Genomic DNA, 20675 nt, shown 5'->3' on the forward strand with positions numbered 1-20675 from the left:
AGTCATGCTCTATTAGCAAATGAAGGTCTCAGAGCTTCGCCCACGCAGGTCATGTTGGTCACCTCTGTTGTGAGGAGGCAGCTCTTCCTCAGTCATATTTGGAATGCCTTCCAACCGAGGGCTTCATCTTCCGGAACTGTATCTGTCAACGTTTTGCTGCTGTTCATAGGTTTTCGGGTGACTAATCCCTCATAAGTGGACAGCCCATTTCTTCTTCTGAAAGGTCTGCTGCTACCTGTCCACTCTGAGTGTCTGGACTAGTATTTAAAATACCTGTGACATAACTTCCAGCATCAAAGCAACATACAAGCCACGACACCACAACAAACTGGCAGACAAGTGGTGGTGAAGATTTAGCAGAGCACTAGAGAGGGGTCTTTCAAGAAGCAACAATCGAGAATAAGAGGACATTCTTGGGATTCATTGTCATTTCACAGGCTGGACTAAGAGATTGGTGCAGAGTTTTGCTCACCTAGAAGGCAAAAGTAAAAATAGCTGCATTTGCCTTTTTGCAGGTACGATGGTAATTCGGGAAGAAAAAAAATTGTTAGTCGTTATGGAATTTAGATAGAGAAAATAATTTGATTAATTCAAACATAGAAGTAGGTTGTTATTTACTAAAATCCAACTTCTTGCCCTTATCACGGAAAACTAGATAAAACAGGGTATCTTTGATATAGAAATACAGTGTTATAATTTCTATATTTTTTCAGTTATAGATGAAGCAACTTGAAAATATCCCTAAGATTTGAAGCAAGAAGACTGATATTTCGATGTAGTATTTTACTCCATATCCATCAACGTGATTTTATCCTGTTCCACGTTTCTGCCTGCACCAAGGCTGCAGGAACAAACAAGTGCTTCCCGTAATCACTTATTAAAATGGGAGTGTTAGGGATCACGCACGTTTCCTCTAGGTGTGTGGGGTGCAGGGGTGCATCCCAGACAGTGCTCGTCTTCCTTCTGCTCCCGTGCTGCCTGACTCTCCGATATGCAGCTCCACGTCTGTTCTCAAGAGATTCTTTGCTCTGGGCCTGGAATTCTCCCATGGAATTATGTGCCAATAAATTTAATGTGCCTCTGGATCTGAAACTCTTTTCCTTAATAGGAAGCCCCAGAATACAGTCAATAGGGCACAGGGTTGTAATATTTTATGCTACTAAGCTTGGCCTCTACCCTTTTATAAATGAAAACACAAGCACATGTGTGAATGGCGGCGTCCCCCAGTTGGGAGATTTAAAAGAGCATTTGATCAAAGCCGAGAATGACATTCTCTTTAACGTAAGAGCAAACCAGACAGGCTTGGCAGTCATTGCTTGGGAGGAGTGGAGGCCCACTTGGAAGAGGAACTGGACACCAAAAAACATCTACAAGGATTTATCTATTGAGCTGGTTCAACATCAAAACGAACACCTCAATATCTCTGAGGCCTACAATATGGCCAAACAGGATTTTGAAAGGGCAGGAAAGGCCTTTTTTCTTGAAACTTTAAAATTGGCAAAACGACTTCGTCCACAATATCTATGGGGTTATTATCTTTTCCCTGAGTGTTACAACCATAATTATACAAGACCTGATTACAACGGAACTTGCTTTCAGATAGAAAAGAGGAGAAACAATGAGCTCTTATGGTTGTGGAAGGAAAGCACAGCCCTTTTCCCAAACTTGTATTTGAACTCTCTTCTAAGTTCTTCTCCCCTCGCTGCACACTTTGTCCGGAACCGTGTCCAGGAAGCCTTTCGGGTTTCTGGTTTACAAGACCCCGAAAATCCAATTCCGGTTTACTTTTATGCCCGTCCAAATTTTAATGATGTGCCTTCCATGTACCTTTCTCAGGTATGTCCTTCAATGAAGGGGGGGTAGGGGGTCAACCAGTGATGGTGAATGAAATTGAGCATCGCTTTTGAAGGGAGAAAAATTATGCTAGTAATAATTTTGAATGTGCCAAGAGGTAGATCTACCTTATTATAGGAAATTAAGAAATGTAATCACAAATCTTAGCAACTGTGAAAAATTAGGGAACTGAGGCAATATATTAACCCTTCTTACTACCAGCTCCACCCCCCACTGCCTTACAACTTTCATCAATAGTCCTTAGACTAATGACTATTGGTAGTACACTGGGGAATCATTAAAATAGGATTCTCAGATCAACACACTATCATGTTACTGCACTTCCATTTTAGATAAAAATGTTTGCTTTGGTGTTGCTGCATTTGATATAATTTATTGCTATCTGCTAACTCTTTGTATCCCTTTTGCCAGTATGACCTTGAGAACACAATCGGTGAAAGTGTTGCTTTGGGTGTCCCTGGAATTGTTTTCTGGGGAAGCCACAATTTGACCCAAAACGAGGTAAGTTAAATGGGTGGAAAACAGGTAACAACCAATGATACCTTCAGGGTCCTTGAGGACGGCTGTAGGTGGCACAGGAGGTCCATGGGTCAACTGTGAGGTTTAAGTGCAGTCACAGGTGCCTTGGAAGAAAGACTTAGCAAGCTACTGCCAACAGAATTGGACATTGGAAACTTCAGGGAGCAGAGCTCAACTCTGACACATAGAATAGGTGGGGTGGGGGTGTTGTTTTGTTTAGTTCTGTTTTAATTCACTATTTTTTATGGTACTGAGTAAGTACCATGCCTGGCATGTAGTAGTAGATGCTCAATATCGATTGAGTAAACACAATTTGCATTTCTGTTGGTAATGTTTTAAGGCAGAGAGCATTGTCCTTGTCTTCCCGAGACAGAAAAGAAATGTAGTGAGATTAATTGAAATCCTCTGCCCAGTAAGAAGCAAAACACAAAGCTACAATCTTTGCCTTCTGGTATAATATTGGTTGGTATTGCCACTCAAAGAGCTCCACTGGTCAGTGGGTATTCACTCATCCATTCAGTGACTGCTTCTGGAACACCTGCCTAAGATAAGCATTACTTTGATCATCCACTGACTGTTCATATTTCTAAATGATTTAAAACAAAAGGATCGGCGTATCATATTGAACATGATGACAAATTTAGATTTCATTTTCTGTCAATCACGCTTCCTTGGACCATAGCCATGCTCATTTATTTGGGGAATATGAGGGTAAGTTCAAAAAGTGTGGCTACTGTTACACTACAATGTTGAGAAGTTACACCAAAGACGACATGGAGCTCAAGGCTTAAAATATGGACCGTCTGGCCCTTTCAGGAAATGTTGGCTCCTACCTGGTCTATTAATTTACTATTTTGACTGTTTGCCAGATAACGAAATTTCTGAAATATCAGGGTAAGTAAAAAAATATCAGGTTCCAGTTCATATAGAGAGATTTATTCAAAATAAAATACAATTTAAATATATTTATGCAATCAGTGGATGGATGTGTACAAGTTTTCTTGATAAGATACTTGTGTTAGACTCATTGGCACTGCTTGCAAAAAAAGAAAAAGAGGTCCAGTCAAAACTGGTTTCAAGAATATATGCTGCTAGGCCAATCAGATTCAACGCAAAGAGTTCAGCTCAGTAAAGTCTGATGAGTCTTCTGGGACGCCCGAGAGCATCATCTTGGTAGATGTTCTCAAGGAAACAAGGTGGTCATGAGGACTTCTTTTCAATAAGTTTAAAGGAAATGGGACGCTGCATGGGTGAGAGACAGGAAAGTTGTTGCAGGGAATTGTTCCCCATGTGACACTGTACCTGCAAGGGCTTGCAAACGCTGTCCTACAAATTGCTTGTTGAGAAATCTTCCCCCATCCACCCCACAGCCCTGCTCCTGCCTTTTCAGGCTTCTTTCGTTCCCCCAAAGGAACATGATGACTTTGACTCCCTTTTGGATGCAAAATTGGTCAACCTGGTGTAGTATAAGTCAGGAAGTGCACACTTCATTGGGGGTGCGGGGTGCGGGGAGGCCTCGATAGATGCAAACGCTGCCTTCACAAATATATAGACCTAGGTGGGGGATATGTCAAGAGACAACAGATTTCCATTTTGATTTTTTTAGATAAAGTTCCTATGATTTTGTCGTGATTTTTTTGAATTGCCTTCCTGTGTCTTTTTTCAATGGTTTTATTGGCATGTAACTCACAGATCATACACGTCAACAGTCCAGTCGTATGTAAAACATTGCACAGTCATCACTGTTATCAGTTATCGAACACTTTCTCCCTTCTTATCACTATGAGCTCCCATTTCCCTCCAACCTCCCTTCCCACACCCCCTCTCACGGCTGTCAACTCAAGGCTGACTCAGAGTGACCCCTTGTGGGTTTCTGAGACTGTAGCTGTTGATGGGAGTACAAAGCCCTGTCTTTCTCCCACTGAGCTGCTAGTGATTTCGAACTGCCAGCCATTTGGATTGCAGCCCACCGCATGACCCCTACACCACCAGAGCTCCAGAAGCAGCCCCGCCACCTCCAGCCCCAGCAGACCATTAATCCAGTTATTGTCTCTCTAAATTTACTTATCTCATAGTATATATACTGGAAGCCCTAATGTATTAGTGAGAAATCCCTTTTGCTTTGGAGGGATTGTTTCATAATTGTATAGTTTCATAATTGTGGAGGTAGTAGGCCTAGATTAAGGGATGCAGTGGGCATCAACGGAGCAAGGTAGGCAGGATGGGGCTGTTTTGACGCAATAGTATACACAGTCTCTGTTTAGCAAATATTTAAAGGAAGTCCGTATGGGAGGAAGTCTCTTGGGTACATGGGGTGGGGAAGGGGGACTGTAAATACAACACCCTCCCTTGCAACTGCAATGTTTCAAGGCATCTTCAAGGAAACATGGGAAGGCCGTTGTGACTGGGTTGTCACCAGGGGGCGGGCGGTAAGGAGTACGGGCAGTGAGCGCAGGGGATCAGCTACAGAGCGTCACATGTCACAATGCGGCGTTTTCTCATGTGAGAAGCTACTAACTAGTGGTTTGGGGCAGAAGAGTGATTGTACCTGACCGTGATTTTAGAATCACTTAGGGGAGGTGAGAACAGACTGATTCCATAAGGACAAGAATGGGAGCAGGGAGAAGTGACTATTGGTGATGTCTTGGAGCACAGGGTTATCGGTGATTGTGCAGATGAGTGTTTGGATTGTTGATATAATCTGACAGAGTTCAGGGGAATTATTTATAGAATGGGATTGGAGGAGTGGTCAACATGACTCCCAGCGTTTTGGTGTAAAGATATTACCATTTGGATAGGGGAGACGAGGAAAAACAGCTTTGATGGTCATTGTGCGGTATGGGGGAAATCAAGATTTAGATACAGAAAAATTGAATGAAATAAAAGCTACATTCAAAGATTTCCTTTAGAAAGGAACAGAAACACATATTTTTTCTTCCCTTTGTCTTATATTCTTTAGTCTCTTCTAAGTAATGCTATAAATAAACAAAATAAAATAAATGTTAAAAAATGCCCATTTTGTTCGGTATCATATGAACTGTATCTTTTCTCTCCTGATACATGTGATTAGCATAAACGATCTTTCACTATTATGATCTAGTGATTTTATTTCCTCCTTTATTTTCGCCCTCATTCAATTCTCCTTATCAGATCTTCTCCACTCCTGGCTTCAGACCTTCTAGACAATGCAAGATACATAGATAGATAGTATTGTTACATAGATAGCACTGAATTAGTGTTGAAATTTTCCTTCTCCAATGGGTGTGGAAGCAGTAGTGCCACATGGGCTAGTGAAGATGTCTAATGATGCTCCTTGTCCAGGGTTCTGTCATGGGATTTATAGAGAATAGAATTTCTACTCAAAGACCAGAAGAGATCTTGGAAGTTTCTCTTATCCTTCAGATAGAATAGCCCATATTCTTTCTTCATTTAAAATTTAAAAAATAATTCCAATTTAAGGTGATTTACAGGACAGAGGGAGGAGCCCTTCTCGTGCAGTGTTTTCTCGGTGGGCTGCTGACTTCAAGGTCAGCAGTTCAAAACCACCAGCCACAGCAGGAGAGAAAGATGGGGCTTTCTACTCCTGAAGAGTTAGTTTGAGAAAACAAAACAAAATCCCTAACTAGAAAACTAATTATTAGGCAAAATGCTTGGAACATACACTCTATAATGATTTTAGGTAATCAAGAGCATTTCCCTTGAATATCATTTTTAAATCCCACATGAATAAACACTAGAGATTTGATGATAGATGTGTTTTATTAAATTATCTTTTTATAAAAAGAGTCTGTTTTTCTGTATAGGAAATATATGGATAGTAAATCTATAGAAACAGCAATGGATTAATGGTTTATTTAGGGTAAGGCAGGGAAGTTTGGGGGGAAATTGGGAACTGATAACAATGAGAACAAGAAAGAAGAAATGTAAAATTGAAGGTGGCAATTATTATATAATTATTCCTGATATCATTGAACTATTGAATCGTATAGATTCAATTGCATCATGGATTAGTGGGTTAATTTCCCATAAAATGTTTATTCTTGGGAAGTCACAGGGGGAAGTTCTATCCTGTCTTCTAGGGTCATTATGAGTTGTATTGCAGTGAGTTTTTCAATTTATAGGACAGAGTAGAACGTCCCTATTAGGTTTCCAAGGCTGTTCATTTTTTTCTTTCTTTTTAAAATTTAAATCATTTTATTGGAGGCTTTTACAACTCTTATCAAAATCCATACATACATCCATTGTGTCAAGCACATTTGTACAAATGTTGCCATCATCATTCTCAAAACATTTGCTTTTTACTTGAGCCCTTGGCATCAGTTCCTTATTTCCCCCCATCCTTCCCTCCCCATTCTGCTCTCCCTCATGAACTCTTGATAATTTATAAATTATTATTGTTTTGTCATATCTCACACTGTCTGATGTCTCTCTTCACCCACTTTTCTGTTGTCCATCCCCCAGGGTGGAGGTTATATGTAGATCCTTATAATCAGTTCCCCCTTTCTACCCCACATTCCCTCCACTCTCATGATATCACCACTCTCACCAGTGGTCCTGAGGGGTTCATCTGTCCTGGATTCCCTATGTTTCCAGTTCCTATCTGTACCAGTGTGCATCCTCTGGTCTAGCCAAATTTGTAAGGTAGAATTGGGGTCATGACAGTGGGTGGAGAGGAAGCATTTAAAAACTGGAGGAAAGTTGTGTGTTTCATCAATGCTACACTGTACCCTGAGTGGCTCATCTCCTTCCCAGAACCCCACTGAAAAAGGATGCCCAGTTGCCTACAGATGAACCTTGGATCCCCACTCCGCACTTCCCCTCCTTCACAATGATATGATTTTTTGTTCTTTAATACCTGATACCTGGTCCCTTTGACACCTTGTGATCACACAGGCTGGTTGGTATGCTTCTTCCCAACAGACATCACCTTTTGTTTAACAGCCTGGTGCTTGGTCACTGCATCACCAATGTTTCTTCAACTTTGTGAAATCTTTGAAGGTGATCTGAACCCTCCCTGCCTATCTGGTATTGTCCTATTTGGTTTGATCACCAATAAAAAGTACTAACAGGAAATATAACTACAGAACAAAGTGTATAATTTTTAGTGAAATATTTTTTATTAGAAAATTATTTAACAACAACAAACCTCTCATATATACTCCAAATTTTGTTTGCTCAAATCCACAAATTTCTTCCTCAAGGATTCTATTAACTTTATGATGGACCCATTGATATATTTTCTAAATAACAGTTTTGTTTTGTGTTGGTTTGTTTCAGCTGAACTCCTTTACTCCTGTGTCGATGAGTCAGGGATTCTCAATGTGCAGGGTGATGTAAAGTGTTAGGTGCATTGAGTTTGTTTTCAATGGCACTTTAATCTGAGAGTCACACTACTGTGACTTGCAGTTCAGCTTTAGCTATTCAGAGGCAGTCCTCCAATTTTTATTTTGAATATTTTCTGCTTGGAATTGTCCCTTTAGGGACTCTATGGAATAGACTTCTGTGATCTTTCCAAACTTATTCATTCTAAATGTTGGCCACATTATTTCTCCCCTTTTCTATGTCACTTGTAATCAATAGAGTCTTGGATCTTTTGTCACATTTCTGTGTTTTGCTAACAACTTATTAGCAAGCACTGCAATTGACCTAAAACAATTGTTTGTAAAAATAAGCAAACTATTTCCACCCATTCTACTATATCCAGAAGTGTGCTAGAGTCAGCTCCTACTGTGATCATAGGTTAATGGACATCAGGGCGTAGGTATCTTTGGGCAACATTATTTGGCTTGGCACAGAAGGCCTCATCTCAAGGAAGGTAATGAAAATCAAGTTCAAGTCAGAGCTGCCAGAATTCTTGACATTTGCAGCCAGACTACCCCTGCCACTTGCTCTGGTGTGCTGAGGGATCTGCACCATCATCTCAGTCAAGAGGACTGTTGATCACGACAGAATGAGATTACCAGTGATGATTTCAGAGGCTGGTGCATCTAGGATTCATGATGCTGTGGCCTCAAGCTGAGCCATTTCAGTCAGTCACCACTCAGAGCAGGTCTGAGTATACTCATAAAGAAGTGCACTTGTGATCGAGCAGTCAACATTCTCCCTTGATTATATATATAATATTTAATATAAAGTATACCCAGTTGAGCCTGTTTCCATTTATAGCTAGTAGCTTCCTTTCTGATGCTGTGTCAAGTTGCCTAACGAATGTGATGCTTATTGCATTCATTACTATTATTATTGTTATTGAGGGCTAACTGATGATGCTCTTAATTCTGTGTTAAGCAAATTTTTATAAATAAGATTCACCCCCATCTGATCTTTGCAACAACCTAATGAGGCAGCTGCTACAATGAACCTTATTTCACAGATGAAGCTGAAGCATACAAGGTGAATTTGCCACAAGAGGAAACTAAGCATTAGAAAGCTTCAAAAGAGCCTCCCACTTGCACAGATTCCAATCACCAGCGCTGAGGCTCCAGTCAGGGGAGATGGGCCTCAGAGCTCATGCTCTAGTTACTCAGCCTCTCCTGATTATGGCTTATTGAGGAAGACCTAGGCTCAAGTAGCAGAAGCCTCCATTGGTGGGTCTATCCCTCAATATCGTGGAATGGCTGATGAGCCTTTCTGACAAATGTTGAAAACAAACAAACCAGTTGGATTAATTTTACCTCACAAGGGTGACAAGACCAAATGCATTCTACCTCTTACTCTATCTGTTTTAGTCTTGATTTCTTAAAATTTTCTTATTTCCATGAGTGAATTTATGTATGAACTGATTTGTCCCTTGATTTCCTGACCCTGTCATTTTACAGTCTGCTTGCACAATCTTAGCCAACTACCTGAGGACTACACTGAATCCTTACATCATCAACCTCACTTTAGCAGCCAAAATGTGTAGCCAAGTGCTTTGCGCAGAAGCAGGAGTATGTGCAAGGAAAGACTGGAATTCAACTGACTACCTTCACCTGAACCCAGATAACTTTGTCATTCAAACCGGAAACAATGGACAGTTCACAGTAAATGGGAAACCCACGCTAGACGACCTGAAGTATTTTAATGAAAAATTTGATTGCAATTGCTATAGAAGTGATGTTTGCAAGCTGAGAGATGTAGAAAATACTAATATAAATGATATTAAGGTGTGTATTGCAAATGGTGTTTGTATAGGCAGCTTGGTGACTAAAAAATCTAGTAATTACCGCTTTAGAGAAAAAGAGAACCCATTGGCTGCACAGTTGCCATGTGTTCCTGTGGCAAATTTCAGTGGGTGTGTTGAGGCCAATTGTTCTGAGAAAGCTGTCTTGACCAATGCCCAAGAAGACTGTCAGGGTCCTGATGGGAAAAATATGTCCCGTCTTCAAAATAAGAAAATTGAAACAACCAATTCAAGTCCACGTTTGATGCTTGCTCCATTTCCTATCCACATACTTTCTCTTTTGATATATTTAAAATTTTTGTATTCAAGCATTTAGTTAATTCAGTTTCTTTGGGGCAAGTGATATATACCCATACTATGGAAATCTAAATTTGAGATATAAATAAGTGTACTTGACAGGGTTGTGACTCAAAACTCAGTCAAAAAGACATTTTGACTTTGAGCAAAGATTCTTTTCCCATGATCAATTAAAACTTGGAATTATTGACAGGTAGAGAACCTTGACTGGAATCTGTAATTTTCAAAATTGTTGTACAGAATTTAATCCCGTATGTTGGCATTTTGATTTTGAAACTTCCAGTAAAGTCTTGAAATTTAATGTAGCACAGCATTTGTTTTGTGAGGTGACTACCAGTTTTCTATTTTCTAGTGGTCATGAATGGAAATACTTCAAATACTGTGAATTTATACACAGACCTAAGAGCCATTAATCATATTTTAGGATTTAAAAACAGATAACAAGACTTACAGCACTTGGAGAGTTGGAGACATTATTTTCTTTGGAGAAATATTAAGATTTGGATAAATGAATGTATTTGTTTGGAATTTATAATAAAAATGCCAAGAATGTATTGAAGTGAAAATCCTATCCACTTAAAGATTAAAATATTGAAGTGCCTTACTCCACCTGAAGTGTGTTTTTGTTGTTAGGGCCATCTAGTAAGTTCTAACTCATAGCAACTTTATTTACGACAGAGCGAAAACTGCCTGGTCATGAGCCAGCCTCACAGGGGATTGAAAGGTGGTAATGAAAGATTGGCGATATTATATGGCTTACAATTGTGCCTTAATATTGGGGTGATTGGTACCAAATTCAACAACTGAAACAAATGTTTCTCCCTGACAAACTGCTGCTTGTGACATAGACACTAAGCCATTTGAAGACCCAGTCCATCCATCAGGTAAGTGGATAAGCTCTTCTTATCTGTTTCTGGGACTCAAATTCCTCCCTCAAAGCAGTTTGATATACATATATGTGGGGAACCTTTGAAATTTTACACAAAGATCATTCCTGCATCAGCGAGCATCCCCCCACTGATGAGAATGGAAAAGTCGCTGTTCCCTGGCCAAGCATTACCAGCCTTAGGACTCGTTCTCCAAGAGGGCCTGTCCGCTGCAGGCCCCGGGGCCGCTGCATTACCCAAGGATGGGTGCCCCTGGTTGGGGACTGGACACTGCCCAGGGCCAGGTTAGAGTGTCCCCAACCTTCCAAGGGAGGTTCCCACACTGCTTGCAAACTCAGAGGGACTTGACTGAAACTAATGAGAGACAAACAGGAAGTCCTGGTGGGTCTTTCCTAAACAAATCCTTCAGGTCCTGTGTCTGGGTACGGGGACAGGGTGAGTCCTCCATGCCACAACAATGGTGCCAGGGCCTTCTCTCCTCCTTCTGCGGGAACCCTTTTCCTTCAGGTATAAAGGACCCAAGAGTTTACTCTGGAACATTAAAGGGGCGGGCCCACTGGGTGGATGTTCATCTCCCAGGTGCTGTTTCCCGGGTCGTCCACAGGACCTGATTCCCGGGCTGGAGCTGCATCGAGGGGCCTCTGGAGGGAACAGCAGACTGGAATTGTGATGCTCAATAGGGGAGTCGCTTTTCCAGGAGACTGCAACGGCCCTAGGTTCTAAATTAGCATTAAGGTAACAATTCTTGCTCTCCTTGTCCACTTAAGGACTGGTCTCCTGCATTCTGCCTTTTAGGGGCTTTTACCTTCAGCCTGCTTCTCAGGGCAAGTGTGATTCTGAGCAGGCCAAGGGGGAATACTGGGTCTCAAGTTAAATTCATTTCCTGGCACAACTTTGCCAGAGTTGTTTTTGAAGAGTGGTTTATCATTCTCCTCTTTTCAGTAGATTGTAGCTTTCAAGAGGAGGGAAATTTCCTTGTGACTCCTTCTACATGACTGATGACTTTTCTAACTTTTGAAACAAATGCCTTCCCGTTGTCGTGCTGGGGAGATAAAGGCAGCCTCAACTTGGGAATGGTCCCTTCAGAAGCCCTGTCAACACTTCTGTGGCTTTTCAGTTCTGCAGGGATAGGCCTCTCCCCATCTTGTGAAGGTGTCCCCAAACACTGAAAGATATCCTGGCCACGGAGGGCTCAATCTGCTTTCTGAGCTAGTCAAGCACACAGTCCCTTCCAGAGCAGAAAGCTGAGATCTGCTTGAGCTGACTTCGGGGATTTACTGCGGGTTACAAACTTATTCTGGAATTCCTGGGATGTCAGCCTTGGGATTCAGGTAGATACTGAGTCCTCACTTAACATCTCTTTCTAGGTCCTCAGTGTCTTCGGGTTCAAAAGAGTCTAATTCTAAATCATGGACCAGAGTCGAGGCTTGTTGACTTAGAAGCTCCTGCAGCTGTCTTTGCTACCAAATCGACTTGGTGGCTGCCCAGGCCCTGGGCAGTATAGGATGCCAACCTGTGCTCACCTGTGTAGGCCCTTGGACTGCCTCTAGTGGTTTGCAAGATTCCTGGAGCAGGTTTGATTCCCTCTTAAGGCTGTTGTTCATCCCCTTTGTTTCTAAACAGCTTCGTGTGCATGCAGTATGGAGAAAGCATATGTATGCTCACCTTTTCTTAGATGTGAGGTCTTGTGATGGAAATGGGCTTAGCCCTTGGGGAAGAAGTCTCAGTGGGGCAAGGCAGCAGCCTCCAATGTCTCAGGATTACCAATGAAGACGCTGCTTCTTGATATCTTTGTTCCATGAGGCCACTTCCATCAGCAAGCATTCCTGTATCAGGGTCCTTTAGGACTGGTTTATTAAATCTAGCCTGTGGGAATATACTTGTTTTATGATCTGGGCATCACTGTGGGATTACGGATGGGCTACGTTCATTGGGGAAGGAATGTGGCTGGGTTATGGGAGGCTATTGCTCACAGATTAGCATTTCTGCTTTAAGAGGATGGCCTGGCATTTTTCTATTTTCCTGACAGTTAGCCAGTACCCATGTTTCAGCCCAAGGAAGAATAGCACGTGATGCAAACTGTGTACAGTTGTTATATATAAACAGCATCCCGTGAATGATTTGGAGAAGTAAACCATGAGTCTTCTCGATACACCAAGTCCCTGTTTCTCCTGTGTGAGTCAGCTTAAAAGGTTTATGGACGTCTGGCAAATGTAAGGCAGGGGCACTTAGTAGCTCATTTCCAAGCCATCAGTGTCTTTGGGCACTGGGAGCTCACTCACAGCGTGGGGGCTGATTCATCTGTCCTAGTGATTTGTAAAGAGTTCTGATAATCAGGCCCAAATGAGGGATTTGAACTGCACAGAATTTAGCCATTTTAAAAATGTCTCTAAATTGTCTTCAAGGCCTTAGAAGGTCTACCTGATACACAGTGTTTCTCCAATCAGGAAGCAAGTTTTACCTTGTGCTCTTTGTTTACTAGACAATCTAAAACAGTAACAATATTTTATCAGCCTCCTTCTTGGAATAATTTCTCCAATTATGCAAATCACAGGTAGAATAGGGCATGCACATAGAGAGTCCCTCAGGATGGTTCACCTTCAGTGAACCCCATGGAGACCTCCTGGGGTGGAAACTGCTCTGCCCCAGCAAAGTCTGCCTCTGGGTTGCGTTGAGCAAACACCATGATGGGTGTAGTGGTGGTGGGGCCAGGGGCACTGGAGACCGTACCGTCTGAGATGGGGGTGTCAGCTTCCTGGATTTCTATTTCTGGAGAGACTGTTGTCAGGGAAAGTGCTCTGGGGCTGATGTCCATGTCGGTGCTGGCAAGCACTCAGCCAGGGAGGGTAGAAGTGAGGCTCTGGTTGCTGTCTAAGGAAAAGGAAGGTATTTATCCTTGAACATATGGGGTGATACTGGCTGTTTTCCATTCAGTTTATTCTTTGCAACACATGGCCACATTTTCTAAAGTCTTCTGGTCTGATATAGTGACATGAGAACTTGAACACAAAAGGAAGTCTATCCCACTTATATATATGTGAGTCTAGTTGTAAAATGGTGATATAATTTAAATTTTTATTAACAGACTGTATTTTCTTGACCCCAAAGCATATTAGGCTAAACTCTATGGTAATACTAATTTTTCCTCCATTATGGACATAGACCTGAAAGTTTTCTAGTACTTAAGAACTTATCCTGAAAGGGAGTTCAGTGCATGATCCAGTAACACCACAGTGCCATTTAGGAAAAGGCTGAAACATTTCGCAAGTCTTATGCACATGGAGTGTTTGTCCATCGTATTCCAAGTCCAAACCCTGGACACCAACTACTGTTCCTAGACGTTTCCTCACAGCACTTTGAGCAGTGGTCCTCAACCTGTGAGTCGCGACTCCTTTGGGGGTCGAACCATCCTTTCACAGAGGTCACCTAAGACCATCAGAAAACGCATATTCCTGATGGTTCAGAATCCAGACACTGCTCCTCGATCAGTCTCCCAGCAGGTCCCCCCACATGCAGCGACGCCCACATATGGTTACCCGCGTGAAGAATACTATCCATACTACACAATGCCTCAAGACCAAATTTCATTCATTTGTAATTAGAAATAAATATTTCACAATGTATAATTACATAATATTTTTGTGATTAATCACTATGCTTTAATTATGTTCAATTTTAACAGGGAAAGTACATCCTGCATATCAGATAGTTACATTGTGATTTACAACAGTAGCAAAATTACAGTTATAAATTAGTAACAAAAATAATGTCATGGTTGGGGGTCATCACAACATGAGGAACTACTGTATTAAAGGGTTGTGATACTAGGAAGATTGAGAACCACTGGCTTAGAGTGTTGAAAGGACAGGAAGGGAGAGAACACCTGACTGAAAGGCCACCTCTTTTTACAACTGTTTTGTGTGAGGTTTTGGGCAGCTTTGCCTTGCAGCACAATTAGCAGACAAAAGGAACCTTTCATGTGTGACTTTTAACCTGTGGTGACAAAGGCATCAACTGATGATGTAGCTATTGACTTCTGTGTCTATTACCAGCCCCCCCCCCCCCCACAGCTATGATCACGGAAGTACAGCTGACCCAATGAAGGCATGCACCTGCGGTTAGCGGACTTGCAACGTCTCCACCTCCCCTCTGGAATTGTAATGCACTAAAAAGAGAACACTTTTTTGTATTAAAAATAGGTTTTAAAGTGTTCTCGGCCGTGCTCTGTACTGGAAGTAGATTCTCAGGCCTTTTCTTTTGAGCTGCCACCGGTGCATTTCCTGTCACCCAGAGTTTGGATGTGCCGATTGGGATCCACTTGAGGACACAAGACAATAATGCTGGAGTAGGTCCCCTGCTGTCCACCAAGCCCCAGACTGCAGAGAATACGTGACAGGGGAAGGGGAACTGTGCTGGGAATTTTGCCAGAGGGCAAATGTCCGTAGACTGTATATCCTGGGGTTAGACATAACCAGGATACATTACATGACATCGCTGTTAGAGAAAGCCCCCATTTATTGCAAAATTGTCATGTGAATTTATTCTCTGAGCCTTGGCATGGATATTATCTTTGTCCAGCTACCTGGAGGTGCATGTTACATGCCAGGTGGCAAGCATAGCTCCTGATAAGAACAAAGAGGGGCACAATAAACACAATCCAAATAAATAAGTAAAGCTCTGTACCTGCAGTCTTCTCTGCTGCAGGCTCTGGGTTTTTGCTTTCATCAAAACCAGGCCCCTCGTGGTCCTTTAATTAGATCTATGTCCTGCGGCCAGTGGCTTCACTGGACACCCTGCAAACACTTCTTCAACCAAGCAATGCTCCTCCCATCATCACACAATCCCTGGCTGTCTGCTTCTCCACCCTACCTGCCTTTATCAGGGAACTTCTCCAGAATTTCCTTTGGATTTCCTGGATTTCCCTATCCATTGTTGGGTACCATCCAGTCAGTTATGACCCATAGTGACTTTCTGCCCAAGAGAACAAAACACAAATTGTTTCACCGTCCCTGGGCCAATTATTCCTAAGCCTGAACCAATGTTGCGGTCATCTCATCAACGTCAGTCCATCACATCGAGGGCCTTCCTCTTCTTGGCTGCCCTGCCACGTTACCAAGCACGATGTCCTCCTGCAGGGACCAGTCCCCTCTGACAATGTATCCAAAGGACACAAGACAAAGTCTCAAGGAGTCCTGGCAAACTAAGTTACAAGGGATGAGGATGACACTGCTTCAGAACAGATTTGCAGCCTAGGAAACCCAAGGGGGACTTCGGCCTGTCCTATAGGGTTGCCGTGAGTTGATATTGAGTCTCGGGCAGTGGGCTTGGCTTGGGTTATCATGTTCACTCTGATGGACATTACTTCCTTATTTTGCTCTTTTTTACGACCAGGGTGTGGGATTGTTGGTTTTGTTTTCAAACTGAACCTGAGTGTTTAGAAGTTTAAAAATATTCATAATGGATTACTGTTTCTCAATTGTGTCTCATATTTGTCTTAATGAACAATGGAATAGCTGAAGAATATCCCTCTAAGACCCATAATTCAAACTTCATGCCTGATATTTACCATAGTTCTATTTCATGTCACTATAAAAGAATGTGTGTTCTTCCAGTGGAGCAGCTTATAGAACTACTGTGCTATCTTTACTGTATAGAACTGCTCCCTTTATTAATGGAAATTGATATTTCAGTATAATAGGTGATAATGCAAAATTCACTCTACTCAATTTGAAAGATGGCCTTTTTTTCCCCAAAAGCATTTTTAAGAGTCACATTTCAGGGAGAGAAACATGATATGATTAAGATAGAGTTGCTGCTAAACCCAGACTTGGGGAAACCAACAGAAAGTAATAGGACAGTTTGATGCATATTTAATTATGTGATATAATTCCAAAAGAGAAGAAATAGTCACAAACATCATTAATAATCAAAACATGGAATGTGGGGAACTTGAATTTGTGAAACTTGGAAGACATCAGACAGGGAATGGAATGCAAAAAGATAATTATCATAGATATTAGGTAGTTGAAATTAACTGATTTTAAATAATTTAAAGTCAGATAATCATAGCATCTACTTAGTGGGAAAGGCACAGAGAAGAGAATGGACATCATCACATCTAAAGAACATCACAAAAAACATTTCACGGCCTGTGCTGCAGTACAATGCTGTTAATGAAAGGGTAATATCCACCTACAAGAAAGACCAGTCAATTTGACTATTACTCATATTTATGCATCAACAGTAATGGCATGATGAATAGGAGAATTTTTGCCAATTTCTGTATTCTGAAATGGATCAAACATGCTACAAGGAAGTATTGATAATTACTGGTGTTTAGAATGAGAAAGTTGGAAACAGAAAAGAAGGACCCGTAATCAGAAAACACGTCGTTGGTGATAGAAACCACATGCAAAATCACATGATGGAATCTTGCAATATCATTTTCAATAACCTAAATGGCTATGCATGCATGTAAACTTGTCCAGATGGCATGCACAGCAATCAACTCTATAGAAAGAGATGATGAATATTCTGAATAGCAGCAGCTAAGACCAGACCCGCGGTTGCCTGTGGCCTAGACCATCACTTGCTCCCATGTTCAGCTTGAAGGTGAAGAAAATGAACACAAGTTCATGGGAGCAAATATGACATTGTCTATAACAACACCCCTGCCCCTGGAACTCAGGACTCTGCCAATCAAAGACTGGGCACCTTGAACACTAGTGACTAATGACCAGTTGAGTTGCGGGATGACATCAAGCTCATCATAAAGAAAGTAAAAGGAACTGACCAAGACAGAACTGCAAGGAAAGACAAAGCGGATGTCAGAAGGAACTCTGCATTTATTCTTGAGTGTGGAGAGCCTAAAACGAATGTAAGAAAGGATGAAGTACAGAGTCCAATAGAAAACTTCAAAAGAAGACCCAGTAAAGGTTTACAATTTAACGTGCAACGATGGGAGTTAGATGCCAAACTGAGAACACACGCTTCGCACGTTATCAAGCTGAAATGAATGAAGACAAAGTTCCACCTTCAGTGAAGGAGTCAATGCACAATATTTTTCCTGTTTTTCCAAAGGGAAAAATAATTGAGCAATGCAAAAAATATAAAAAGAACTTAGAACGAATGAACAGAGTTATGGTACACAAAAGATTTTGTCAATAGTCATTTCAAGAGGCAGCGTATGATCATGAATTGATGGTATTAAAGGGAAAAGACCAAGCTGCCCCGAAGAAGTTGGCAAAAGCAAGGCTTCAGGAATTGACAGACTATCAATGGAAATGTTTCAACAGCTGATGTACTGCTGGAAGCATTCGCTAGCTTATGCCAACAAATCTGGCGGACAGTTACCTGGCCAACTGACAGGAAGAGATCCATATTAGAGACATTTTAAAGCAATATGAGAAAATAGAATGCAGACATTTCTGAATAATATATCATAAACAGTACATTTTGCTGGTGATAATTTTAAAATGACTACAGCAGTACACGAATGAGGAGCTGCCAGAAATTCAGGCAAAAAATCAGAAGAGGGTGACATGAGAGAAATCATTGCTGTTGTCAGATGGATCTTGACTAACAGCAGAGAATGACAGTTGTTTACTTGGGTTCCATTGACGATGCAATGGGATTCTACTTGTTACATTATAACTACAGATAACTTTGAGATCAATGGGAGTTCCAGAACCCTTCATGGTGTTCATGTGGGCAGAACCTGCACACAGACCACGAACCAGGCAGTCATTGTAACCAAACACAGAGCTGCTGAATGACTTTAATCCGGGAAAATCATTTATCAGAATGGTGTTCTTTCACCATAGGTAGTCAATCTGTACATTACGCAATTACTCGGAGAAGCTGGACTACATGCAGAAGAACATGGCACGAGGATTGGACGAAGGCATACTGACAATCGACAATGTGTACATGAGACCCTCTTGTTCTCTGAAAACAAAGGGAATTTGAAATCTGGATGAGGATCAAAGACAACAGTTTTCAGTGTGGATTGTACCTCAATGAAAAGAAAACAAAAGGGGGGAGCAGGGAGGGAGGGGAAAAAAAGAGGACTTGATGCAAAGGGCTTAAGTGGAGAGCAAATGCTTTGAGAATGATTGGAGCAGGGAATGTGCAGATGTGCTTTATACAATTGATGTATGTATATGTATGGATTGTGATAAGAGTTGTATGAGCCTGAACTAACTACAAGCTTTTCTCTTGTGAACTGTTTTGTTCTGTTCTTTGTCAGTGGTTTGTTTTTGTTGTTTTGTTGCCTGGTTGTATACTGTTGCTTTGTTTTCCTCTGTCTTGTTTTCATGCATGTTAGTGTCTCCACAGGTCTGTCTGAATAGGACAGGCTGGATGAACTATCTGGAGGAAAAACAACGGGACCCACAGTTCCGGGGGACTTGGGATGGGGGGGGTAGGGGGGTAAGGAAGTGGTGTTAACAAACCCAGGGACAAGGGAAAAACATGGGACCCCAAATGGTAGAGAAGGGGGAGTGGCAGGCCTGGTGGGAAATGATCAAGGGTAAGGTTGCTTAGAGAAGAGGTATACTCTAGCCCAGGTGGCGACGAAGCATGGTAGTAGGGCAGGAGGAAAGTCAAGGGAGATGGAGGAAAGAGCTAGGAGTCAAAGGGCATTCATGGAAGTCTAGACAAAGACATGTACATGCAAATATATATAGGAGGATGGGAAATAGATCTATGTGTCTATATTTATAGGTCAAGTATTAAGGTGGTGGAAGGACCTTGGGCCTCTACTCAAACACTCCCTCAATGCATGAAAACCTTCTTTTATTAAATTGGAACTCTATGATGCTCACTCTCCCGACACAATGGCTGGAGCCAAAGTGGGTGAACAAGTAAATGTGGTGAAGAAAGCTGATGGTGCCCGGCTATCAAAAGAGATAGTGACTGGGGTCTTAAAAGTTTGAAGATAAACAAGCAGCCATCTAGCTCAGAAGCAACAAAGTCCACATGGAAGAACACACCAGCCTGTGTGATCGAGTGGTCCCAAAGGGATCAGTTACCAGGCATCAAAGAACAAAAAATCATATCATTGACTGCACACCTCCATGATAGGATCGCTGAAGACAAATGGGTGCATAAGCAAATGTGGTGAAGAAAGCTGATAGTGTACGGCTATCAAAAGAGATAGCATCTGGGGTCTTAAAGGCTTGAAGGTGAACAAGCGGTCATCTAGCTCAGGAGCAAATAAGCCCACATGGAAGAAGCACACCGCCAGTGCGATCACGAGGTGCCAAGGGACCAGGTATAAGGCATCATGCGAAAAAAAGATATAAGTGTGTGTATGTATGTGTATATATGTATATATATACCATATTAAATGAAGGGGGAAGTGCAGAGTGGAGACCCAAGGCCCAAGTGTCGACCAATGGAGATCCCCTCATAGAGGGGTTTAGGAGAGGAGATGAGTTAATTAGGGTGTGAGGTAGTACCGATGAAGAACACAGCTTTCCCCCAGATCCTGGATGCTTCCTCCCCCAACTACCATGATCTGAATTCTACCTTGCAGGGCTGGATATGACAGAGGCTGTACACTGGTACATATGAGGGCTGGAGGTACAGGGAATCCAGGGTGGATGATACCTTCAGGACCAAGGGTGTGAGGGACGATGCTAGGAGAGTGGAGGGTGAGTGGGTTGGAAAAGGGGAACTGATTACAAGGATCCACATGTGACCTCTTCTCTGGGAGAGGGACAGGAGAGAAGGGGGGAAGGGAGACTCCGGATAGGGCAAGATATGACAAAATAACGATGTATAAATTACCAAGGGCATATGAGGGAGCGGGGAAAGGGGAGGGAGGGGGGAAAAAAGAGGACCTGATGCAAGGGGCTTAAGTGGAGAGCAAATGCCTTGAGAATGATTGGGGCAGGGAATGTATGGATGTGCTTTATACAATTGATGTATGTATATGTATGGATGGTGATAAGAGT

The 20675-nt window shown here is 42.0% G+C and overlaps 1 protein-coding gene across 1 annotated transcript; it reads left to right on the forward strand.

Moving 5' to 3' along the window:
• Positions 1-882: 882 nt before the first annotated feature.
• LOC142456172 (hyaluronidase PH-20-like) lies at positions 883-11590 on the forward strand. The gene is made up of 4 exons (XM_075557378.1): positions 883-1836; positions 2266-2355; positions 9189-9643; positions 11512-11590. Exons 1-4 carry the CDS (start codon positions 883-885, stop codon positions 11588-11590), a joined length of 1578 nt encoding a protein of 525 aa, XP_075413493.1.
• Positions 11591-20675: the final 9085 nt, after the last annotated feature.

The sequence above is a fragment of the Tenrec ecaudatus genome, chromosome 9 (assembly GCF_050624435.1).
Source record: "Tenrec ecaudatus isolate mTenEca1 chromosome 9, mTenEca1.hap1, whole genome shotgun sequence".
Lineage (NCBI taxonomy): Eukaryota > Metazoa > Chordata > Mammalia > Afrosoricida > Tenrecidae > Tenrec > Tenrec ecaudatus.

Bases quoted from the DNA above. Each gene is read 5' to 3' on its own strand.
- LOC142456172 (XM_075557378.1), top strand. From the start codon at position 883: ATGGGAGTGTTAGGGATCACGCACGTTTCCTCTAGGTGTGTGGGGTGC. The intron at 2,356-9,188 runs GTAAGTTAAATG...GTCATTTTACAG, and splicing joins ACAATTTGACCCAAAACGAG to TCTGCTTGCACAATCTTAGC. The intron at 9,644-11,511 runs GTGTGTTGAGGC...TCTGCCTTTTAG, and splicing joins CCTGTGGCAAATTTCAGTGG to GGGCTTTTACCTTCAGCCTG.